General features: G+C 31.9%; 2 protein-coding genes across 3 annotated transcripts in view; both read left to right on the top strand.

Moving 5' to 3' along the window:
- LOC123013518 (D-2-hydroxyglutarate dehydrogenase, mitochondrial) overlaps nt 1–26,860 on the top strand; it is a 90,703-nt gene that overhangs the window by 18,572 nt on the left and 45,271 nt on the right. The window contains exon 2 of one of the 2 annotated variants that reach the window (XM_044412077.1): nt 9,164–9,228. The gene's annotated coding sequence lies outside the window, so the exon portion shown is untranslated. Of the gene's footprint in view, nt 1–9,163; nt 9,229–24,774; nt 24,908–26,860 lie in introns of those variants that run through there. The other variant, XM_044412083.1, reaches the window with a different exon arrangement.
- On the top strand, nt 17,082–18,952 carry LOC123013520. The gene is made up of 2 exons (XM_044412085.1): nt 17,082–18,199; nt 18,243–18,952. Exons 1-2 carry the CDS (start codon nt 17,816–17,818, stop codon nt 18,678–18,680), a joined length of 822 nt encoding a protein of 273 aa, XP_044268020.1. The 5' UTR covers nt 17,082–17,815; the 3' UTR covers nt 18,681–18,952.

Raw genomic sequence — 26,860 nt, 5'->3', positions numbered from 1 at the left:
ACAAATCAATGTTTTCTATTTTATAATCTGTTTTACTTATTTCACTGTGCTCTACTATAACAAACTTCTTTTATATATTTTTTGACTAAACAGGTGTTCTATATACAATTTGCAGAACAGCTTTATAATATATTAGGTATAGGTAGATGTATACAAAGTACAGGGACTACATGAAGCATAAGAAAAATGTTTAAAAAAATCTGTCTTTAATTGTTTTGACATTTGACCCTATTTATTTCSATTAGACCATAAAATCCACAAATAATGCAAATTTAAGGTTTTTTCTTATRCATATAATTTAGCTAAAAATATGTATTTTTAATTTTTCCTCAATTATGTAGAAGATTTATTTTCACAAACACTGATCCGTGCCATTAACGGTGTTTATGAATTGTTGCAATAATCAAGTACCTACATTTTCATCAAATTAATACTATGGTTTCCACTACCTGTGCTAATACTAATTAATTACGAACACTTCTGTGGCGTACGCTTTACCTCGAAAATAACTTCAATAAATTTTATTTGGAGAACGGTTAAACAAAGAATTTTTTCAATATTTTTTCCAGCATGTTCTCATTTGATACTACTAAGGATAAAATTTTGTCGATCTATTTAAGAATCACCCTGTATTCGTAGTGATAATTAAAAAAAATGTATAAACCTTTAAAGAGAATCTTTAATTTCACTTAATTTTTTTTTAATTGATAATATCCAGTTTGAGAACCGAACTGATCAGGGAAGCAGACAAAGGCAGAGGGTAGAAGAAGACAGCAAATCATGATTATACTTTAGAAACTCAAACTTTCAAAGTATTATTACTATAAATTACTTACATTACTATTACAAATTGTTATTACATTTGATACTAGATTTCGAACAAATCAATGTTTTCTATTTTATAATCTGTTTTACTTATTTCACTGTGCTCTACTATAACAAACTTCTTTTATATTTTTTTGACTAAGCAGGTGTTCTATATAAAATTTGCAGAACAGCTTTATGATATATTAGGTATATCTAGGTAGATGTATACAACGTACAGGGACTACATGAAGCATAAGAAAAATGTTTAAAAAAATCTGGTTTTAATTGTTTTGACATTTGACCCTATTTATTTCCATTAGACCATAAAATCCACAAATAATGCAAATTTAAGGTTTTTTCTTATACATATAATTTAGCTAAAAATATGTATTTTTAATTTTTCCTCAATTATGTAGAAGATTTATTTTCACAAACACTGAACCCCCTTGATCCGTGCCATTAACGGTGTTTATGAATTGTTGCAATAATCAAGTACATTTTCATCAAATTAATACATACTATGGTTTCCACTACCTGTGCTAATACTAATTAATTACGAACACTTCTGTGGCGTACGCTTTACCTCGAAAATAACTTTAATAAATTGTATTTGGAGAACGGTTAAACAAAGAATTTTTTCAATATTTTTTCCAGCATGTTCTCATTTGATACTACTAAGGATAAAATTTTGTCGTTCTATTTAAGAATCACCCTGTATTCGTAGTGATAATTAAAAAAAAAGTATAAACTTTTAAAGAGAATCTTTAATTTCACTTAATTTTTTTTTAATTGATAATATCCAGTTTGAGAACCGAACTGATCAGGGAAGCAGACAAAGGCAGAGGGTAGAAGAAGACAGCAAATCATGATTATACTTTAGAAACTCAAACATACAAAGTATTATTACTACAAATTACTTACATTATTATTACAAATTGTTATTACATTTTCCCTCGAAATCTTTTAACGTTTTTTCCGGACAACCTGTAGGTACAATAAAATGTATAATACTTTTCTGTCAAAGTTAATGCATGGACGTAGTTGCCATGCAATCAAATTGTATTTTGGACATTTGATGGGCTTAGAAGTCGTAATCTTAGATTTACTTCCCGACCAAGGGATGTAATGTCATATTTCTCGACCTCCAAAAAATTAGAAAGAGGCACATTACTATAATGATTGCGAATAAATAGTAAATTAATTAATTAAATTAAATACCGATGTGGGAGGTGCTTCATTACCAAGGTGAAATTTGATCTCCAAGACGATAAAGCAACGACCACCAAGGTTTAGATACGATTTTATTCACAATCATCCTCCATAAAGGACAGGAAGCCAACAAAGAATTGATCAAATTTTGAAAAACATGGCATATGATATTTCAGGTTGGGAAGTGGCCATTTCCCAACCTGAACTGTCATTTTACTTATCAATTGAGAAGGAAATAACCACCTCCTAATCTGAACTTACTATTTCACATAATTTGTTAAATAAAGTTGGAACGTCATATTTTCCAACTTTTCACATGCACGGTAATTTGATTATTACCTACTTTATGAATGGGAATAAAAATATTTATGAGGTGTTTTATAATACATATAGATACAAGTAACAAACATTTTTTACCCAATTTATATTCAATTCCAATAGTAGCAATAAATATAACAAAGTAACGACAAAACTCTTCTACCTCATAGCTCTCATCATTTCAAATACAGGGTGTCCCAGTTAAGAGTTTCACGTCTAATTTTGTTGTGTTTAGCAAACAAAAACTAGTAGATTTAATTCTTCTGTGTTCCAAGTTCCAAAAATAAATAGGTAGGTATAGATAAAACTCAACAAATTAATTGATGAACTTGGATGATTATACACCACTTTTTTTACGTTGTTGGCATAAATAAGAAATCAGTAAAACCAACGCAAACATCTTCAGACCCGAAAAATACGGAACACACAACAGAATGTACAAAATAATGGCTAAACAGTATAAAAAGTTAAAAAACAAACTTAAATTTTAAATTAATGATTTGACAGAGATGCCGTTCCCAGAAATTACAGTAGGCATTTGGATGACCGAATCTACAAGCATTTTTGAATACTGTGTGTAAAAAAAAGTTTGGGATAATTTTAGTTTTTTGCAGAAGGGAAGAAAATACATCTTTTTTTAATTTTCCTTGTGTTCTTACGTATTTTTTATTATACTATTTACGAAACAGACTATTATAACATTATTTATAAGATGTCAAAAAATACGATGATGGCATTAAAAAGTTTTGTGCTAATTTATGGGGCAAAGTTCTAACTAAATTTTGGACATCACCTAAAGGGTAGTGTTTTTCCAAATAAAATCCTTGCAAATTTATTATTGGTTTATTTAAAAAAAACGTATCTGACTTGTAGTGAGAAAACAAAATTGCCCATTAGTTAGTTATCATAGTTTCTTATTCTCACTGGTATAAAATTAATAAAACTGATGATAACATTTGTTGTATGTGTAGCTGCAACCAGTTCCCCTCTCGCTCCATATCAAGAAATCCTGTCTGAGAAATTCCTTGTAAACGATACAGCAATGACACCGTCATACATAAAGTAAAATATCTTCGTCAACAACTTCATTAATTAACCTGACCATCAGTATTGTGGTCGCTTTGTCGGAAAAATGAACCCATCGTCACACCATATAAAGCCCCATGACCCGATCTCTACCCAATGGCCATCCTGCACCATTACCTAGCACACGCTTATCATCACGAGGGAATCGATATAGTCATCATCGTAAATCAAACCCTCACTTATCTAAGCGTGGTCTCTGGCGCACGCACCCCATATTCCAGTCGCAGGGTTTTCATGGGAGCCGTACGTTTTCAGCACGCCCAATACATCCCGTTAGGGAGCTTTCCCTACGGTTCCGACTCAAATCCCTTTTTCAAATAGCGCGGACATTTTCCCCCTCGCCGTGATATTGCATTCCTGGAGGAGCAGCGTGCGTGGTGGTGCGTTATCGATCCGTGGCAAGGGCGTCGTGGCGTCCAATCAACGCTCACGTCGGGAGGGGAGCATCATCAGCGGATCACGTATCGGCCACGATACGGACGTAATAAGAAGATTGGACTCGAGAGGAATTGGCGTTTCTTTTCATGGCATACGACACGCGGTCTAAGTCGGGGGGAGGATGCGATGACTAGGCGAGAACACTGGGTTAGCACTGACCCATTGCTACAGGTGGCATTGGTAGCGACGATTTCGTGAGGTAGAAGGATGATGAATGAGGAAGAGAGGAGTGGAGCTTTAGAAATTTATTATACGCTCCGAGAATGGCTCGTTTATGGCCCGCATAAATAATTTCTCCAGTTAGTGGAACATATTATATGGACCTCTGGCTTGTTTTCTAATTTTTAGATGTTCTCGATGCATCTTATATTTTTTGTTGGTAAAATAAACTGGAATATTAATTTTTTGTAGTTGTACTATTAAAGTAATGAAATGAAACATAAAAACTACACTATAGGTGGTAGTGGAGGGAGTCCCAAAGTGGTAATAAGTATATTTATGAAACAAAGTCTATAAAACACATGAGTAATGAAAAATGACTTTAATGCCGAGGTGCGGAAATTTGGACAAAATTTGAGCAAAATTATTTTTTGGAGATTAGAACACTTGAACAATAACAATTGACAGTTTAGTCCAGTGGGTCTAGTGTTGCCAGATTTCTCGTTTCAATAGTACCCTAGCGTCCATAAACCTCAGAATAGGAACCACAAAACAGGAAAAATATTTGTAAGAATAAAAACCAATAGGTACCTACGTAGATATGTAGATACTTATAAACAGATAGATAGATAAATAAATAGGTAAATCTCGTTATTCGTAATCAAAATTACAGAATAGGGTCAAAAACAAGACAAGAAAACCACACTATAACATACCGGGTGGGGCATCCGTTACGCCCAAAAAGAAAATCCACACTTCTAATTAAATAAAATTGTTGAATTTTTTCACACTTATCTGGGCATTAGTAAGGTACATTTTCTAATTTTTTTGTTTTTTAAGTTTTCATTCACAAACAAAGCCAAAAAGAAAATAAAAAGTAATTTTCCCCCAAAATATTTAATTCTAGTTTTTATACTGACCTAGGCAGATTCACTTCCTACAATTGTTTACAAAATCAGAAAAAAAATACCAATTAGATTTTGAATTAAACGCAAATTTCCATCTTAACTTTGAAAATCATTTTTATTTATGACCTGCTACTTGTGCCATCGTAAATTTAGGTGACAATGGGGAACTGCAATTAGGGTAAGATTCCAAGGTTTACAGCAAAAATGACCATTTAAATCGGTCGGCTACTAGTAAATGATTCTTTTATTGGCAAATTATACCATTTTGTCATAAATCACGGGTCTGGTTTGTGTTTAAATAAAAAAAGCGTTTATTTGGCTAACCAAGTCAAATTTTGAAATTGTGATATCAAAGTTTGATGCGCTGACAGGTACAGATTCATTTAGTGTAAAAACTTTATAGGTAAATTAACAGAAAGTATTCATAAAACACACAAAACTATATATTACGGGACTCATTTATTATCCAAAAAAATTAGAAAAATTCTCAAATTATACCCTATCAGTAATTAGTTAGGTATATGAAATATCGCCAGTTTTAATTAATTTGAATAAGTCGCGATTTATCAAGTGCGCGTAACCGATGCCCCACCCGGTATATTCCATATATTCCTCCACAGAATAGAAAATTTTGTTGATCAACATTGTCTTTACATTTTTCTTAAACTGAATTATATTTAAGTTCTTGATTTCTTCATTTAATTTATTATACAATTTGGATCCCCAAAAATCGATACCTTGTTGGGTTCTTTTCAGGCGATGGTGAGGAACTATGAGTGAGTCTTTATTTCTAGTATTATATTCATGGTAGATAGAATTAGACTGAAATTCATTTAAATGCTCATGTTCATTGATACAGGATAGCAATAGGATTATGTCTTCATCTCATGTTTACATTAAGACTATAATTTGACAACACTGTTAGTACTTAATGTTTGTAACCAGCCCCATGAAAAAATGAAGAATAATGAAAACTTCAGAGAAAAGATATACCTACCTACTTGTACGGTGTACATGTATTTTAGATTACTTTCTCATGCCTAATGCATCACGTATATTTTCATCGAATTTTTGTACTAAACGTTTTTGATGCGTTGTTTTTCGTAAAAATGCATTCATCAGCAATCCTTTTAGCCAGGGAATGATACTTTACATGATGAACAACAAATATGGAACCAAGCGTTTTTGGCATAAACTATGTACACGGAAAAAAAAATTCATTATTAAGTACATACAAGTACCTATGATAAAATCGTGATTAATAGTAATTTCAGGAATAACCTTTTAATTACTTTTCAAAATTTTTAATTATTTTTAAATGGCAACCTGCTATAAAACCTTTTTTTTACAACAGCTATATGATCTTAGGATTACAACAAACTATCTACATTTCATTTAATTTTGTAGAAAATAGTTTTCAAATATTTTGAAAAAAATATCACGAAATTTCATCCTCAAAACACGATCACATTTTTTATAGCTCTTTAATTTTTATTAATCATTATTTGCTGAAAGCAAATGATTTAAAAGAAAAGCTCCATAAAGAGTTCTATATTTTTTGTTCACCTTGTATGTAGGTACCATAGGAAAATAACACAAAGAAATAAGAGTTGTTTTTGATTTCTATTTTTATAGTTACGATACATCGGAAATTTCTGTGGTTTTCTATAGAACTTTTACAAAAAATACATCTCTGGAAATCATCATTAAATTTTGAACTTCGTTCCTATAATTTACTTCATTTTTCGTGATCAAGAGATAATAAAATAAAAAAAAAAACAACTAATATTGGTATCACATTAGAGGATCAATTTTTTTTATTTTGAATTGTTTCATAAGCTATTTCGTGTGAAAAAAATATAACCAGGATGAGTTGAGAACTGGACCTCCTTTTTTTTAAAGAATACTAAAAAAATGTCCACGACTGTCTTATTAAGTTATTATTCGTTTTACCTGTACTTGTGTTACTTCAACTATATACCTACTGATGCATGCCCATTAATCACTGCTTTTTTAAATCATTGGAAACAACTTTCAAATACTAACGTCTTCAACACCACAAATCTAGCCAAAATAGCTATTATTCAGATGATTACGATGCTCGCGTTCCGTTCGTTTTCTAAACTTCATCTTCAAATGACTATTTTTGCAAATTTGCTTTTGAATAAGGCTTTCATGTTCATCACCCTGAATCTTACGTTATTAATTCCGACAGCTATAAATTATTGTCATCAGTATAGTTAAATCAAAAGTGGGGCGCACATGTTTCACAGCTTTGAATTGGAATTACTGCAGATTTTCTCGTAAATTACCTCCGAAAAAGATAATTACCTCTTTCACACAATCAATTTTTAGAAAGCGGGAAAATGTATAATCACTCGAATTTTATCGTGAAACTTTTTTAAATTAAACTTTAATACTCACGCTGCGGCCAAAAATCAATTTGGTTCAAGCATCAAATATAATATTACACGGTGACAGTTCTGAAATTAAACCGGAAACCCACTTCATTTAGTCAAATCTGATACATTTTAATATTGTCGGTGGAAATATAGATATACGAAATTAATTGCAATTATCGTGTATGCCTTTGTTTCTAAAACCATTTAGAAGCAGCATTACAACGTTAAACTAACCCACACGTACAAATATTTGCTTTTCCAATTTTCATACTTGTTTACAAAATGATAAAATCCAGAACGAGAACGTTTCACTTACATGTTCACTATTGGTCGAAACTTTTAAACCAAAACTTCATTCCCGACCAATTATATAGGTAGACGGTAATTGTAATTATATGCATAATATAGACGATGCATTTTGATTGGTGTCTGCTGTAATTCGTGGTATCTGGGACATCAATTGTGTCTATATTATTAAAATTCTCTATTGTAATTGGCTGAGAATGAGATTTCTATTGTTAGCAACAGAGTGCAAAAGTTGTTTTACTTTACCAAAAGCTTACCTGCTTTACCGGGAACGGTGGTAAATAGTGCCTCAGGTAGAGCGACAAGGTTGACGTTCCTGCAACAAAGAAAATTTTAGAGCATTACGTTTAATCACTTGTCGAGAAAATGCAGAGAAAAGTTCATGAACTCCTGCGTAACGGTCTCGCGTTGCATAAAGTGATTTATCGAGGATGGGAATGGGGCATTTTAATAGCGGCCATTATTAACGAAAGATTTTTTTACCCCTCCCGTGTAACATGAACAGGAAATGCCGAAATTGTTTTACACAAAAAAGAAGATGGATGGTAGAAGCGCCAACCTAATTTTTCGCGGATTGTTCTCCTCGTATTGTAGAAATAATTGGATCTATAGACTGACGACAAATGCGCAGGGAAATGTATTTTTCATCATTTTTCCTTCGATGATTAATAATTCAGGTTGCGTTCGCTCATCAAATACGTGGTTTGAATGGAGAAAATTTACATACCTAATTAAATATAGAATAACGCAACGGCTACCTTGCCGAATATTAAGAAAACCAAAACAGGCCCGAAATTACAGAGAGAATATAAATCTCGCATTACTTTCAGAAGGTGTAGCTGCATCTTGCTCTGACTCGTTGCGATATTATCGCATCTCTTCGTTTCTAGAAGCTTGCATGTCAATACCAGAGGCTAGAACAGCCAGCCCAACATATGACATATTTCCCAAGGGCAGGTTTACCCTTTTGATGGCGTACGAGACGGCCTTATTGCATTTTCGTAATTTTCACGAACGAGACACACATTTTATTATTTCGTTTTATCTTTATTATGAGAAATACTGCGGCAATATAGGTGGAGTCTCGAGTAGCAAATTATGTGTTATTAGTGTTATTACGGTTCTACTTTAGATCACTTGCAAAAGTTTATTAAATTATTAAAGTTGGTAATTAGCTTTGAAAAGAAAATGGAACCATTAATACTGCATTGCTAATTGTGCTTTTTTAAACATAAACTGAAGACTAGGTAGTGTTCTAAAATATTTATTGTTCGTGTGTGGAAAAAACCATTTAGGCAATCAAATTTTCTTGCACGAATGCAAAGATTACATATTCAACTCATTGGTAATATTCGTATATTAGATTCTTTAATTATTAAAATGTTTGGATCAAAAATTAAAACTAGAAGTAATTTCATATATACCTATTGTGAGGTTTTGTCTGCGTAAAAAGATTTTTTGAGAAATCGTTTACAAACATTTAAACTTTCTATTTTTCTAATACCTACCTAAATAATTGTTTTGTTACAGGGTACCGTTGTCGAATTCTGCAGAGATTTCACCAAATAGAGAATAGTTGTTCAAAAAAAAACGAGGTAAGTAAAGGCAATAGAAAATTATACATATATTCCTTGAGCAAAAACTCCTTCTTATTTTCTTTCTTTGTGTGTCAAAAGAAGAAAGTGATGATTTGTAGTTAATTGCAAAAAATTCATTTTCTTCTTCTTAAAATATTTGTTGTGAAAGGTTTTTTGTTACTATTTGAACAATTTTACATCTTAAATCAGATTCTATTACCGAATGCTTAAAGTATAAGTATGTTTCGATTATAAAACATTATTTCATTCAACATCAAATAAAAAAAAATACTTTTGTTTCTTTTTAGAAATAAACATGAAATATACCTACTATATTATGTATGTATTATTTCAGAAAAAAGTATACGTTTTTTTAAAATGGTGATTGTGGCCTTGTTGTTTGTGGTTTTGTTTGATTCAATTTATTTATTTTTTCTTTGCACATGATTTGGTGCTTTGTGGATCCATAATTAATTTATTTTTGAAATGTGTCCATTGTCCATTTGAGGTCGTTAAGTGAGTATAAGTAAGTCATCTCGGCGTTTCTAATTTGCCTGTGCAGCACGTCATAATGGTCAGAAGGCCTTTGGTCGGTGTAAACAATAAAGGCCCCAGGTAGTCGCAAGCCATGATGACTAGACGTTTCAGAATGACATATGGCTTCAAAGACCTCCTTTCTCTCTTTCAGAACCGCATCTCGTATTGCATTCCACGTCGGAAAAATAAACTGTTGTGTGGCAGATGACTTGAAAAAACAGAATCCATAGAAGTGAAATTCGTTTGAAAGGAGGTACAAGTAGGGGGGAAACACACGATGAATTAGTTTAGGGTGGGTTGCACATACTAATCATTTCCAGAACCCTTGTCATGCTCTCTAAGCATCGATCATTAAAAATGGCCGACTATGCAGGCTTCATTTTGTTAACAGCACAAAGGAGAGAAGCTTTTACAACAGCATTTCCCTCTCTTTCTTGACCCTCGATAAAACTTTTCGAATTCAAACTTTTTCTCTTAGGGCATTTCGGGTGTTTACGGTCGTCCGGAACGCACTTTTTCCTAGATTTATCACCGAAAATCCGGTTTGATTGTTTCGCACCTAAGTGATTCGGGTTCCAGAACAGCGATGTGAAAAATTAATTGCTGGGCACAGACGTCGAATCTATGAATTCGATGGAGCGAAAATCAATATCCAATTTATATTACAAAGTCCCTACGAACGTGGCACGGCCACGATAACGTGACGTACAGTTGAATGACATATAGAGAGATTCTTTGTTGTATGAGAGCCAGGTGTATGCTATGTACGGCTGGAATATTTGGAAATAGAATAGAAAGGGTTTAGGATTCGGCACGGATTTGAGTTCCCTCATCGATGGGTGGTAGATGACGCAGGCGAGACATAAACCGATGGAAATTGATGGATGACGTACCGGTGGTACCATCCGTTACCAATATGTGCATACGTCTCCATTTGCATTAAATTATGAAATTGCTAGATTATAGATAATGTTTCAAACTTCCAAATAGGTATGATGAATTTTTTTTAGTCATTTTTGGGTCGTTTGTTGAAGAAATTAATCTTCAGACAAAAGGTTCAAAGCTTTCCATGGACAAAACATGACAATTTATAACGTCTCGTTTCGCCGCATGTTTTAAATCGAAGGAAAGTTCGTAAATCTTAAAATTTTATTTATGAATTTTTTTAATTATGAAGAAAGTCACATTATTATTTGAGGAACAAACTTTCAAAATGCAGTTTGTCCATGTCTGCCTAAGAACCAGTGTCATAATCAAATTAAAGGGATTTTAAAGTTAATGTTGGTTTAGAAGGTGTAATTTTTCTCAACTAGTACGTAATAATCAGCACATTCTAAACAACATTTAACTTAATGCTGATTTAAATTCGATTATGAAACTGGCCCGAAGTACTCCAGCCGTAAAATTACTCGTAGTGTCCAACTGTGTCCAATATGTACAATTTTTTTCACATTTATTGTCACTGATATAAAACATTAAAATTATTTTTTAAAAGGACAATTTTTGTTCTCTCCTGAAAAAATGCAAGTTTGGACAAACTGCTTTTTGAAATCCTGCTCCTCATTTATTCTAAAAGAAAGCAAAATTGAAATTTTCAATAAAAAGAACAAATACTCGTAAAAAAGAAAGGACTCAATTTTTAAATCACTTATTAAAAGATCCAAGATAAACTTCGGTCTATTTAAAATAAGAATTAAATATTTTTGTGTGAGTTTGTAATCATTGTAATTACTGGAATAATTCTATAAGTTATCGCTTATTTGAACGATGAATCAAAAAAATATTAAGACGACGTAAATTTAATAAAGAAATATATCTGACTTTCTGTGTGAAAATTATTAGTTGGTCTGAATACCTAACTTAATACATAACTGAATTTACAACATAAATTGAACGATAAACGTCTATTATTTGTCGTATTGAAAAAATTGGCAAATATTTTTTTTAATTTCAAAGGATGTTGGTCTAAAATGTTTATTTTTGTTAAATTTTCTAATTTAATAATAAATATAAATCAGATACTCAAATGATGAAAATGATAAATCTGACTTTTATTAGCTAACACCAGATACAGATTTTATCAACATTTTGAGTAAGTGATGTTTTGAGTATATCTAACTACATATTTCACTTTAAAAGTTTTTAAAAAGCTGCAACGAACTACAATTTTGTGAACAGTTTTGCTCTAGTGGATCATAAACATCAAATTTACAATAATCTAACGGCATGAAAATTACAATCTCGATAAAAGTTGATAAACGTAATTTTAGAGGACAAACCACACAGGTTCTTTTCAGAATTGTTTATTGATTGTTATTACAAGATTTGTTAATTGAAGTATTACAACTCACAAATTGCATATCTGCGATATTTCGAAGAAGGAGGTTTAAATATAAATAGAAAGAAATGGCAGAAAAATTGGTCTTTTGCACGATCGTTTTGTAGTGACAAAATTACTTACTAAAATGATGAAAATTTCACAGTTTTGCAAATGGAAAATAGGCTTAAATAAAGTTATAACCTATACTCATCTGTTAGTGGGCAAAATCTAAAAACTTTCTACTTCTTTTATGTTAGATTGCTGACGTACTGAAAAAAGTTCTTTTCTGGCATTCTTCGTCTCAGATTTAAAAAAAAAAGCAAGAAAACACGGAAATAAGGTATGTATAAGGTATGAAACCCTGAGTAGCTATGTATTAATATTTTATTTAATTTACATTGGAATAAGAACAATTTAAAACAACACTTTCGCAAAACTTGTATTATACATTTTTTAAGTTCTCTCTGCGTTAACTGCACCTAAGCTGAGTACATTAGTTTTTTCTTTTATGTTAAAATCGTGTTCCTAAACTGAAACCACATCAAACATCCATCCATCGCTTCACCAAATTTCCACTAGCCACCAGAGTTGCCGACTTGCCGAGAACCTATTTCGAACATCAAAAGGATTACCAAGCCGTCATTATAAACACCTTCGGAGAACTCTTGACAGGTTGACATCTGTCCAAAAGTTGAGAATTTGTTGAAAAAGGAATAAACACAGTTGAAAGGCGAAATATGAAAACGAAATAACTTAGGAGGTTTGTTCGGGGCGGTAACTCCGGTGTCGGTTCGGAGTTACTCGGAGGCAACCGGTACTAGGTCAGTGGCCCCAGTCAGCTGATCGATTACGCTTATGCTCCTCCACTTTGTATCACCACGAAAGCGTCACATGGCTTGAGTACGTTCCGAGAGGTGTAACTCGTTGTGCATGCCTCGACGTCATAAACGAAAGTTTTTAGAGCAAATAAGTAGTTAGAAGGTCGGAAAATGGGGGAAAATAGCTATTTTATTATTATGTATCGCGCAGGAATTGGAATAAAACAAAAATAAAAATAAAATAAGACGCCTATTAAATATTTGCCCCAAATACAAACATTTTAGGGAAAAAATATTGAAATGTTACAAATTCATTGTGCTCCCGCTGCGGTTTTCACTCCTCTTTCATTATATTCTATTTGCCGCAATGGAATATTGCAGGGAGTTTCATTCTCTCATAGTGGGAAGAAGCAAAATACAGACCACAGAAGTTCTACCTTTCTACGTAACAAACGAGGAGAATTGTTTAATTGGTCTTTGATTTAATCGAAATAAATAGAAAAACAAACCATTTAATGAGTAAAAGTCTCCGAAATTGGACCTGGTTCTAAAAAAAATTATTTGATTTTTTTATAGGTATAAACTTCTGTCCCGGATTTACCCCACAATAAAAAGCACTTTTAAATTAGCTAAATGTATTCCGTGGAGCCACAAGCCGCTGATTTTTCTCTGTGAAAAATGAATTCTAAGGAAAGCCAGTGGAACAGAAATCGCGATAAAATAGGAAAAAACATCCTTTTTGTCCAAAACTCCAATTGTGAAACACAGATCGTGCATTATGTCGTTGGCACGTATTATTTAGTGATCCAGTCATTAATCTCGTGTAACAAGCCGCATGTGGTTATGTCAGATCGTTATCATATTAATCCAAAATACGTTACAAGGGAATATTGATTTCTGTTTAGGATTCTGTATTGAAAAAACAAAACAAAATAACACAGAAAGGGAGCGATAATTAGTGGAGTAAATGAGTTTCTGCAATGTGAAGTTGCAGTCGTCATACTGTAATTTCTTTCTATGGTTCGTTACTTTTATTTTAGGTCTACATGCCGCAGTGAGGGTCCTTTTATAATGACTTTAATGGCAATGTTTTTCCTTTTCCTGGCCCCGGGTGGATTCAGTTGCTACAGATACCATTTTTTTCAAAGAGAAAAAGTTCAAGGATCAGTGTTTTTTCCAATTGTATTATTGCCACTGAAAGTTCATCATCCTTGTGAAAAATACGAAATGATCTTAGACTTCCCTAAACGCTACTTTTATCTGCTTCTACCCGATGTAATCTATTTTATGTTCTCTAAATCCGCCGAGATTTTTGAACGTGGTGACTGATTGTGTCTTTGAAGATAAACGATTCCAAGGTTTCACGGAAGTCACTGTTTCAGCTTTACTCCCAGATAGAGATATTAGAAACGTCATTAATCATCGTAGTCTCTTGCCAAAGCCCTTACATGCATTCCGCTTCACTATATTGATTTGTTTTCACTGAAACACTATGCTCACCAGCTAATGAAGCAGCAAATTTTTTCAAACCCTGTTTAAAATTCCCCTTTGGATGAAGAATAAATCAGGCGTGCGATTAATTACAGCTTTTTAAATGCTTCCAAACCTTTGCGTTTAATACGAATGAAAGTAAAAAGTTTCCAGATGTTCCTCCAAACCCTTGGGATTATCTGTTATTTCGTTAGTTTGTGAAATTTCGGATAGCAACGACGCTGCTAAGCTCTGGTCTTGGCATTTCCGTAAGCGAGGGAAGACGTGTCTTTTGTTGTAATGTCCAAAATGATGCCAACAGAAGTGGCGGGAATGACAATCAATATGGTTGATGGCAGTCTCAATGGAACTGTCTTTCTTTCCGAATTAACAAAGTTTTCTCATAAACAACCTAAATTACTATTTACTCGTCCAAAGTTTCGAATTGACATACAATTTTGTTTTATTACGTAAAATGTTATCATTATTTCAGAGAATTCTATCACAAAAAATGTCTAAAGCTTAATAAAATTACAATTTTTCCATCTGTCGTAGGTTATTATACAGGGTGAGTCATTATTGCGGCGTATTTGCCTTGCTAAATCGGTTGCGCCGTTGTAAAATGTTGAAAGTACGTGCTTTGGCTTAAATTCGCTTCATCTTTATTATTAACAATAGAAAAGTAAAATGTTACACGTTGGTAGAAAGGACTTTACTCTATTGTTTGATATAATTTTTAATTGTCTTTGGTATACAAAGCTCTAATAATAATTAGAGCTTAGAGCTTAGAGCTTTGTATACCAAAGACAATTAAATTATTATTTAGTGCATTCTTCATACGTTTAATCCGCTAGTGTTAAGTAAATAGTGTAAAATTTGCAGTGTATTTTTCACACTTAAGTTAACTCTAATAGGTATACATACATGGTGTTCCATTTTTATTGTTACAAATTTAAATAGATGATAGAATATTCAATTTTAAAAGATAAATGTTTCTTATATAAAAATGTATCGAAAAATATTATATAGAGGGAGCTACATCCCCTAAAAGGGGTGCATCTTTTAATGGATTTTTTCCAATATTTGAAAAATCATTGTAGATAATCAGAAAATTTGGTACAACTGATAACGTTTATACCCAAACGAATTCAAAGATAAAATGTTGCAATTTTACTCAGTGGCGTCTTGCGTTTTTTCGATACAACTTACCGTTTTTGAATAAAAAAAAAATTTACAATAATTTGTCTTACAGACCATAATGAGGATAAAAATTAAAAATTAAATTCGTTTTACCGTTTAAGACCCGTGATTAAAAATTTCGACAACTGATCTTTGAATTCATTCAGGTGTTTAAAGGAAGCTGTACCAACCTACCAACTATTGTAATTTTATTTATTCTGCAATAGTGGAAAAACCCCATTAAAAAACGCATCTTTTTCAGGGGGTGCAGCTTGCTTACATAACATTTTGTGATACATGTTCATATGAAACTTTTGTCTTAAAATTGAATATTCTATCACCTGTTTAAATTTCTAACAATAAAAACGGCACACCCTGTATAATAGAGTTAAATTAACTCAGAAGTGTTGACTATATTCAAAAAATACATTGTAACTCGAAAGTGTTGGTGTACAGCAGTTAACACGATTTTGAGTTGCAGCAGTTGTTCCAAAATTAGTACCTAAAATTTAAGCGGGAGAAATTTTCGTGTATTTTGAACTCTAGAAGTCTATTGTAATTTTCTTTAATGTTGAAATTTATAAAACAAACATTGCGTTTGCGCTGTTGTTCATTCCAAACTAGTGTCTCATCATAATAAGTCTCTTGTGTCTCTTCTCTTCTAGCGTATTGAAAAACTTAAAAGGTAGGTAGGTATACTTTTAAATTGAACACATTTTCCTTAAAAATAAGAACGAGATTTGTATTTATGATCGTTGCAGATTGATCATGACTATTAGACGATCTTAAGCCTGACTACAAACATTTTTACTAAAGAATATGCTGCGGAATATGCCGAAATGTAGAACACTATACTGTTGCCAATCCTATATTGAAAGAATGCCGCACATGATGAAAGAATGACCTTTTTAAAATTTATTTTTCATCTTGTAACAATAAGTAGGTTATTTTAATATACAGAACTTCATGAGTGCACCAAAAACCTATTCTTTTATCTTTGTTCCAAAGTACATCTGGTTTGTTATGTTTTATAGTTAATTTACTTTTTATTTTATAGTAATAATATGTACCTACTAATTAAATACATGTTTTATTAGATTTATAGCATTTTGTGTACCTAAAATTCCCATGTAGTTCAGATAAAAACTAACTCTAAATAGATTAAAAATCAACGCTATTTAGAGATATACTGACTCTAGATTCAACATTAAATTACTCTATGTTAAGTTACAATTAACTCTAAAGCAACACTTTTTTGAGTTAATATTTAAAACACTTTTTAATTTTCCACCACAATACGGAGTTCAGTGTTTAGAAAACAGTTGCATATTTAATTTAACACTGGATATTTAACACTGGATTTTTTACTGTGTACCTTGTTTTTTAAGCACCCTATATAGATAGTATGTATTTTTTTGTACTTTATTACAATTTGGTTTTTTTGTATTATTTATATTTATACCTACCTATTATTATATATATCTCCACTATTTATTCTCATTATTTTTTAATATACTACTTATATGCCCATACTGTATAACTTTTTGAATGTGGGTGTAATGTTATTTAAAAATCTATCTACTTCAATTTTTACAAATAAAGAATTGTTAATTGTTAATGCTAGTATAGGTGGCGGAACACTGCAGAATTTTTATCTTTAATTATTAAGAATTTCATTAGAAGAATAAAAAATAATAAGTGGAAGAGTGTACCTATGTATTTCCAAAATTTTGCAAAAAAGTATCAATAATTTGGAAGCAGCGCAACTGAAATCTAAAAACAGTATGTAAAACAGTAAGTACCTATTTAGCAAGGCAAATATAAATGTGAAAAATTACATGTTTGAAAAAAAAAGAATACGGTCCTGGAATAATGAGACTCCTATTTACTTATTTCAAACAATTTAACTATAATAATATAGTGACTAAATATAAGTCATCATCCAGATTAGAGGATTGTTTTTAAAAAAAAGGCAGCAATAACCGAGAAAAAACACTTGAATCATTATCGTTAGGTCAAGTCAAGCTGTCGTAGAATTATAATCCCTCTCTATTGTTAATAAAAAAAAATGGATAGGAAACAAAAGTGTTGATTCATTTGTATGCGACACGACCGTGTTCGAAAACAAGCCTTCGAACCAACATTGGATCGCGTAAGAGTTTGAAATGCCAGTTAGTGTGCATGCGCAAATTTCCCTGTACAAGCAAGTAGTCGATCAAGGTCGCGTTCAGTCATGTTCGTAGATCGTGTATAAAAGCAGGTGTGTGGGTACAAAAGAAAAATGACTGATTTGCGACAATACACCAAAGTTTTCCTGAAAGAATTCATAGACTTGTACAAGTCGCATCCAGCTCTCTGGCAGATAAAAAACAAAGACTACAGAAACCGGGAAAAGAAAGCGGCAGCTTACGAAGTCCTTATAAACAAGTGTCGAGAAGTCGAGCCGGACTGCGATAAAGACACGGTTGTGAAAAAAATCAATTCGTTGCGAACTTGCTATCGGAAGGAATTTAAAAAAGTTCAAAGGTCTTTGAAAGCCGGCGCGACCGGAGAGGAAGTGTACAAACCCAAACTGTGGTATTTCGACTTGCTTTCGTTCATTAATGAAGACTCGCTTTTAAGCAGCGATTCGTATTTTTACCTCGACGAGGATGTCACTAACGACGTAAGTATCGGATTTTCGATAATAATAGTAAAACTTTGTGTAGTTTTTTGGAGGACAATGCGATCCGCTTACTTCTCAAAGCGAATCATTGAGTGAGTCTGGGAGAAGTTCGCCGGCAATGTTCACTCCGTCCAATACATCCGCTCAGAAGAAACGGAAAAGGGATGAACCGGCCGAGTCTTTCACGGAGAGACTCGATGAGGACGAGTTTGATTTGTTGGGGAAGATTTACGCCAACAAACTGCGGAAATTGGAGAAGACTCAACGGATTTACGCCGAAAAGATAATTAACGATACTTTATTTGAAGCAGAATTGGGTAATTTGAATAGACAGTGCTTTTTAGTTACCGGTGATTCGCGGAGATTTCGTTCACACACTAACACGGAAATTGATCTCAAATCGGAATGCCCGGACTCTGACCCGGCCGACACTTGTTTTGTTGATTGTGTGACTACTGGAATTCAACAGTTGAACCGCTAATTTGGAGCAGTTAGCGTTACAGAAAGATGTGAAGACTTGATAGTGGTTTTGATATTTTTCAAGGAACTGATTGAAAATACCTGATCATTATCACAAGATACATTTCAGTTTTTCATTCGGTTCGTTATAATCCATCTTCTCCAGAGGTTCTACACGTTTTTGCTGCAATGTCATACACGTGTAGTGTTACAAGTACAATTTACTTTTTTCTACATGTATGTTTTGAAGAATTGTATTTCTGTCAGGATAATACAAATGAATAAAGACTGTTTATAGCATCACATGTCGTATTTTTGCTGCTAAAAAGTAGCCACATAAATCAATCTACACGTTGCGTTGTTTTGCAATTGTAAAAAAATAACAGCAATTTTATGATTACACTTGAGTTTCACTCAGCATTTATATAGGTAGATATATTTTTTACTAAAAAAATTAATTGCAAATAAGTGGATATTTTAAATTATTACAGTCAGTTATTTGATAGTTATACAGGTTACCACAACATTCGCAGAACAGCTTTATTAACACATTTTTATAGTAAGCACAAGCAGCATGGGAGAAATGTTAGAATAAATATTTTTGATACTTGACTAATTATTTCTATTTATTGCAAACAAGGATGTTGCAACATGTTTTTTCGAATAAAAAGGCACGAAAACATTAAACATAAAAGCTACAAATCTATAGTTGCAAATTAGAATAGTTTTTGTTTACTTTTCTAGTATTATGTGATAAATAAACATAAGCAAACTTTAAACCGCCATAATTACTTAGAAAATTATTCCAGCTAAAATGTTTTTAACATTTTCTTCATACTCGGTACTTTCTACATACAGTGAGTGGCAATAAAATTATGGAATCATCTTATTTATTAAAACTGAAAATAATGTTTTGACAAAAATGCTCGAACAGGTCAATTTTCTTTTTAAAAAATAAATTCTCAACTTGATTTAAAATTGTATGTTTTTGTTGATATCATCTATTTCATGTTTTGTTTGATTTTTTTTCGAAAACTTTATATAATATTTAATATTTTGATGTTGTCATTTCGACAATTGAAAGACCTATCGAATTGGCTAAACAAAATTATGGGTTTCCATTAAAAAAAAATCGATAACGTCATTCCTCAAAAACCAGAAGGTGTAAAATTTTAAATCAAGCTGAAAATTGAGTATATTTTACTGTTGAAGCATTTTTGCCAAAACAAAGTTTTTTCAGTTTTAATAAGTTTATTCCATAATTTTGTCGCTCACTGTAATATAGTAACGTATCAAAAAATGTTGCCCACGTTTTGAGACATTCTGTGTATCGCGGTGAAGTCATGGCCGGAACACAAAGTATTTTTTTAATCGATCCTGGCCAAATTCGCCTAAAGAAATCTTAATTTAAGCAATGCAATGTTTTACGCAGAACCAAATTTTTTCCTCTGCAAAACATTTGAAAAACCATACTTTATCTTGTAAAATGTTTCTAGCGTTTTTAATATTAATAATGGAAAAGTAAATTTTTGCATGCTCTGAAGCAGGATTTTGTTCTACACAAATAATAATTAATAAAAATTAAAATGCTACAAAAAACGTGATTGTGTTTTGAGAATGTTTTAGTTTTTGAGTTATGTGATTTTTTTGTCAAAATGGTAACTTAAGTGAAAAATTTTTTTTGCTAAAAATTGAATTAAAGTATCGTAGATAGCTGTAATCTTTAGATCATAGCTTTTATAAAAAAAATGGTTTTGTAGTGCTTTGCCATTTAAAAAAAACAAACTTTTGCAAAACTCAAAAACAAAAAAACATTTCGAAAAAAATTATTCTTGATAAAACATTCCATTTTTATAGTACTTTATGATACATTAATTAGTTTTTTCAAAAAATGAATAGTTTAGGTAAAAAACGTTTGGTTCCATACTTTTTATTCACCTGGTAGGTACAATTTTTTAATTTAATTTAAGTGATCAAACTGTGTCCCTACCTAATCTTCAAATGATTATAACTTTTTTATACTTTGATACATTTATATTTTATTTTTATTTCTTAATATTTCATAATACCTACCCACCTAAATCTTTAAGGAATTAGTTAAATCTTTTTTTTCACTGCGTTCACTTGTTTGAAGCAGATGTTTTTCTTACTTATCAGTTTCTGCACTATTAACTTCAAAGTTAATAAATTATTGATTTTTTTTAGAGGTAGTCCGGTTCTGGTTAAAAAATATTACTTTGCATTTAAGTTTATTGGTATGCAAATTTAAATTTTGACATGTTAAAACAAACAAATTTAGTTTTTTACCAATAATTTTGAATTTTTCGAAATAAGCGTGCGGAAAAGTTTTAAATCTAATAATCTAATCCAAAGTACCTATACAGACACTTTTCATAACTCTATATAGCTTATTTTTAATGTCAGAACAAGCTATGGTTAACACGATTAAAATTTTTGTCCATTAGCATGCTTCCTCTGTAAAGCATTACAGATTATTTTTAATTCGCCATAAATATGTAAAATTCGTATTTTCCAGCTTAGAGTCACTTTCACTAATTATCTTTGAGCAAGCAGACTCACGTAACTTCCTTAAAATTACAAAAAACCCTCTCAACTGTCAAACTTTACTCAAGTTTAGAATTTTAAAAGTTGTGCGAAATTTTTAATTAAAGTGAAAAATGCATTGTCCAACTTTGATATCCGATTAAATTTAACTTAAAAAAAACTCGTCCCCAAACTCATATTCTGATTTACTTACCTATATACTTTTTCAAACAATTTTCAACAAAGAGACAAAACCTGATACATAGAAACTAATTATTATTAATATCTGCTTGCGGCTTTGCTCTCTGAAATATTAAATATTTAAGTCCATGTTTTTACGAACAGAAATGGATTAATTATCAAAAAATGTGGTGAAACTCTGCCATATTTTCCATTATTCACGAACTTTGTATCATTTCGTGTTAAATTCCGTCGCCGTCATGCTGCTCCACTCTCCCCTAATGCCAAATCTCATCCACATTCAAACATGCAGATCTCGTAGATAACACCCACCACAGAAATATTTCACTCCTAGCATTTCAGCGAATTCTTAATTGCAATCCAAAACTGATCGTCAAATAATAACTCGGCAACAAAGAAACCAACCATCCAAACTCTCCAGTCAGAAACGTGAGCTTTCGTCTCCCCCTGCTCGTAAGCTCTCTGTGCTCCCCTCGCCCACATCCGTAGTTCCCCTAATAATAAACAGCCGTGTTTAGTGAGTGGGTCGATCCGGGCTCAGTGGAGAGGACAAAGAAAGCCTCCGCCGACTGGGGGGCATACCATACAGCAGATGCTCAGCTGTCCTCGTTGTAAGTTTCAACCAGAGATAGTGGCAGTTTATATCTCTCTAACCGGCCTACGACTATGTGCTGTTATCACTCTTGTGGTGTCCGGTGCTAAATCTGCATCTCCTTGGCAACAACGGATGCCGTTTTACCACCCCTCAAATGTGATTCGAGTGCCTTTTTGGTTTTATGTGGATCGTGTGATTTAGAAGTGGACATGTGTGCGTTTAGTTTATGTTTTTATCATAATTTACTACCAATCAAAATGTTAAATTTCATATAAATCAAGCATTGGGTGATAGTTTACGTCTGCTAGATTAATTAATTTATGCACTAATAAATTCGAGTCAAGTAAGTATTTTAAGGGAGGTATTTTGTGAAAAAAGCTTTCGTCTTGATTAAAATCTGAGTTTTAAAGTTTGTTGTTTCATTTCGATTAATCAGTGATCCAATTCAAAGTGCATAAATTAATCAACCCAATCAAGTCCTAATTAATAACATTTATAATAATTATATTGGATTATTCTGTCTGGCGAATTAAAATAATTGGAAAATTAATGACTGACATATTTCTTCAATAAATATTTTTTCCCGATAAAATTTTACACAACTAAATGTCAGCAAGTTGAGACACATTTGACTCATATTTAATACTGTTAAGTTAAAAATAAGTTTCACGACTTTGGAGACATATTCGTCTAATAATAGTTATTCCCAAGTCTTGTTTACTTATTTTGTATATAACTATATAAAGGTAAGTATAAGGTTAATACGTTTATTTCAAACTTCAATTTGTTGTCGTTTTTTTCGAATTTTTATCACCTTTTTCATAAAATGTAAAATAGTTATTTATTATCCAACACGATAAAGAAATAGTTTATCTACGAGTGGAAAGGTTAAGTTTACGAGTGACGAAATCACGAGTGGACTTTTTTCACGAGTAGAGAAACAATCTTTATAGTCGTGTATAATTTTTTTTTTTTTTTGTACTCACCTACCAGAATTTCTTGAATATAAACAGTAGATAAAAATTACTTTATTTCACTAGACGATAAAAGACCACTTTATCTACTGAAATTATTTGATAAAAGCACTCTTTAACATTGAGTACAAAATAAACGTATTTTGTTAAAAAAATCGCTAAACAAAATTATTGTAGCCAAAAATTGTTTAAATAGAACCAAAATGTTAGACGAATATCTTTATCTTGAACAGAGAAGCCGAAAATAGTGGAAATATCCATAATTTTGGTGATTCCTTATTTTCTATTGGTATAATTTTAATTGAGGGCCCATTAAAAATTGGTAATAAATCGTTACAATTTCATACACCTTTGAAATGTTAATTTTTATTTGCTCGACCCCAATTAAACTCATATTTTTATAACCGCACCTGTAATTCGCCTTGTCTGATTTAATGAGTTGTGCAGACAAATTGTGTCATAAATTAAACAAATGCCCAATTTCTTTTTAGTTTTTTGACTTAACCGAAAAGAAATTAGTTTTTAAAAATTTATAGTACCTGATTTATTCTATAATAAACTTACTTTTATATCTATATGTATGTATTCAGTGGTAAACAAGATGTGGTTAGATCAATAAGTTTGATGAACTAACAAGCGTTCCAAACTCTCTTTAATTACTTTATTTTATCATCCCAAATATTAGGCTTTAAAATCTGCATTTTAATGGTCAAATAATTCAAATATCTCCTGTGATAAATTAAACAGAAACCTCGAACGATTTTGTCAAACCCTAACTGGCTCCGCAGGAATTTCAGTAATTCAGCTAAAAATAATATTGCACTGATACAAGACTGGCAATATTCCTGTTCTCGATTCTTATTCTTTATTTATTAGGAAGTTTAATGTCTCAGTGGTTCAGACAAGGAAATGTGTATAAAAATAAAACATTTATTTCCATAATCCCTCATTGCTTATTCCATTTACTACTTACTACCTCTTCATTATACATCATAGATTTACGATTTCCTGTATAATTATTTGTTTTCGTTTTTTTTTGTTATTAAGACGCAGTTTAATGCAAATTACTTACTTCAATTGGCGCCTTTTCATGATTTTTGTGGATTATCAGTCGTTTTTATCTAATTACTTTACACACTTTCTCTAAATTTTTAATTAAAATTTTCGAAAGTGCTGGTCAGGCAACCAGTTAAGCAACGGTGGTTGCAAGTCAGCTTTCTCACGAGAATTTCTTTTAGGGGTTTTTTGATACTGAAATAACAAAGATGAGATTGGCGCTTTGTTTTATTTCAGTTCGTTGAATTCAATCTTATGACGTCTGCAATCTGTGAAAACCGAAGACTGGATTTTGGCTGGATCCCTCTTTCCTTTTGTTTTGATAAACGATTCAATGAAGTCCATACAACAGGAAAAACTGTTTAAAAATATATGAGCCCTCGCAACCGGTTTATTTCCGCTTTGCTGTGTTTCGTTCATTTTTCATTATTAGACCGAAGAATTAATCACTGTTTTTCCAACCTGTCTCATTTGATAATGAACACATTGCCGTCTCTTGGTTTAATGATAAAGGGGACGAAAATAAAGTGATTAGGAGAATGAATATCGATAATATATCTGGTTGAAACTGTAGTTACTCCAGAGAACTGCAATAAGTGTTTTTTTTTTAATTTATAAAGTGATAACAAGTCGGGGTTCACGTTCAAGGCTTTGATCAGTGACATTAATGACTTCTGAGAATGTCAACCGTGATTATTCAGCGAAACTTTGCAAAGTGAATTGTTATTTGACTGATTTGAGCATTTTATCCAATGTAGCCTGATAAACAATGAGTTAATTATTATTTAACATACGAGTACTAAGGTTAGTAGAGTTACTCAAACTGGTTTATCAACAAGCCTACAAGATAAATAGTGTCAAGTGTGTTTTGGAGATTCGGTAAGTAAACGTTAGTATGTCATGAAAAATTGTTACCTTATTTGGCCCTAAAATGAGGCGATTTTCTAAACCTGGAACAAAAATAAACGTATTAGTGGTTTGGCATAATGAAAATATTTTTACACATTATTTCAATATTTTCTTTGACATTTCTGAAATGTCAAAAATCAAACGTCATTTGGATAGCCTACCACGTTTGGACCTTAACTTTGTTAGAATTTTATTTTACTCAAATTTTTGACTGAAAATAATTTGATTGTGAATAAAATAGCGTACAAACCTCGGTGGTAATGGCATTACCCCTTGTGCTTCATCCGATCTCGAGGCTAGCGCCTCTCGATCGTTATACATAAGCACTCGGGGTAATGCCATATTTACCACCTCGCTTGTAATGTACTATTACTTTTATGATGAAATGGGATTCGCGATGGTGGACTTTGAACTTTTTAATTATGTAGATCACTAGTTCGCACCAAATCGGATACTTTGTCGGATTTACATTTATATGGAAATTCTCGGAGATTAAAGTACACTTTGTACAATAAATTACTCCAAAATGTCATTGCAAATTGCGATTGATTTTTTAGTGATATTTGTCACCAATTTAGTGGCAATTACAAGTATAACAACAAATGTTTTCTATTCCAAAGAAGAAGCTAGAAGGATTTTTGCGATAAAAAATTATTGATTGAGAAATTTAACCAACAGATTTAAAACTGTTTAGTGTAAAAAAAATATTTTGAGTAATTACTGATTAGTTGATTACATTTCAACAAGTTTTTCATTTTTTGAATTCAATTTAATTTTTATTAGAGGGAAAATCGCATTTGAAGTTCTAAGAGGGTCCTTTTTGTCTGTTTTCGCATGTTTTTTCCTGTTCCGAAAAGCAGTTAAATGTAAGTGGCTCCTATTGATTTTTTCATGCAGAATCCAAATTTGAAACATGTTCATTTTTATCAATTTTACATTTTCGTATAACCATATGAACAGGTAATTACCAACAAAAACACTTGACAACTGCTATAAGAAAACCATTTTCAGTGCAGGTTTCAAATTCGTGTTCTGCACCCTAAAAAAATCTAAAGTATACTACCCTCGATACTACCTTTCATATAAAGAAGAATTTTGATGTTGGACAATGTTTTTTCTCCAATTAGTTAAATTAAAAACGGTACCTATTTTTTCCTGAATTCCGCTTTGCAAAATCCTAGAAAATTTATTAGAGCTGGAAATCTACTTTTGTTCAAAAGTAATAGTGCATTTAGTTTCCGTTTCCGTCGCTTAATGTGTTATTTGATAACAAAATACAAGGGAGACAATTTAGAGGTATCTGTATCTAGGGTATTTGAAATATCCCTCGATTTGCCCGACTGCTTTAGTTAAATGTAAAGTCATCTTCCTGGACTAAAATACAGGAATATATGAAATCATTGGTATTTGGTTTATTTCAAAGTAAAACATTTTGGCTTCATCGAAGCTTCTTTTGGTTTCTTTTTTTTTTTTTTCAACTGCTTGCTTTCTAAACTTTAATAAATCGGTGTTATTTGTTTCGTGAAAAGCCTCAATTGAATAGAAAGAATCCTTTGAAACATTTAAATTTACAACAGGTTTTTCTGATTGCGCATTAAATTGTTTTGAGCGTCAGTAACGTAACACGATTTAGGTTAATTCATCTGAACACGTTTAATTCATTTCTGAATTAAATCAATTCCGAATCAGTGGTATCGGACAATTTCTATTCGAGTTTCTGTCGGAGACAAATGGTTGGTCCTTTAATGGCACTCCTCATTGAATCTCCACATGCACCAGAACAATAATGTAAACAATAAAAGCTTTTATTCTAAAACAGCAAAAGCATCCCATTTTTGAAACGATTCGTTCCAGCGAAAACCTTGTGAAGATAAGTAATGTTCCAGAGTAAATATTTCAACTTTACTTTCCATAAAATGCACA

The sequence above is a fragment of the Tribolium madens genome, unplaced genomic scaffold (genome assembly GCF_015345945.1).
Source record: "Tribolium madens isolate multiple individuals breed KSU strain unplaced genomic scaffold, Tmad_KSU_1.1 Scaffold_96;HRSCAF=242;Tcas5.2_LG5, whole genome shotgun sequence".
In the NCBI taxonomy this organism is placed as follows: Eukaryota; Metazoa; Arthropoda; class Insecta; order Coleoptera; family Tenebrionidae; genus Tribolium; species Tribolium madens.
Note: the sequence above shows the minus strand (reverse complement) of the source record. Positions and strands in the feature narration are given on the sequence as shown.

Excerpts from the sequence above, each read along its gene's own strand:
- LOC123013520 (XM_044412085.1), top strand. The coding sequence starts at position 17,816 with ATGACTGATTTGCGACAATACACCAAAGTTTTCCTGAAAGAATTCATA. Across the intron at positions 18,200-18,242 it reads ACGAGGATGTCACTAACGAC|TTTTTTGGAGGACAATGCGA; the intron begins GTAAGTATCGGA and ends AACTTTGTGTAG.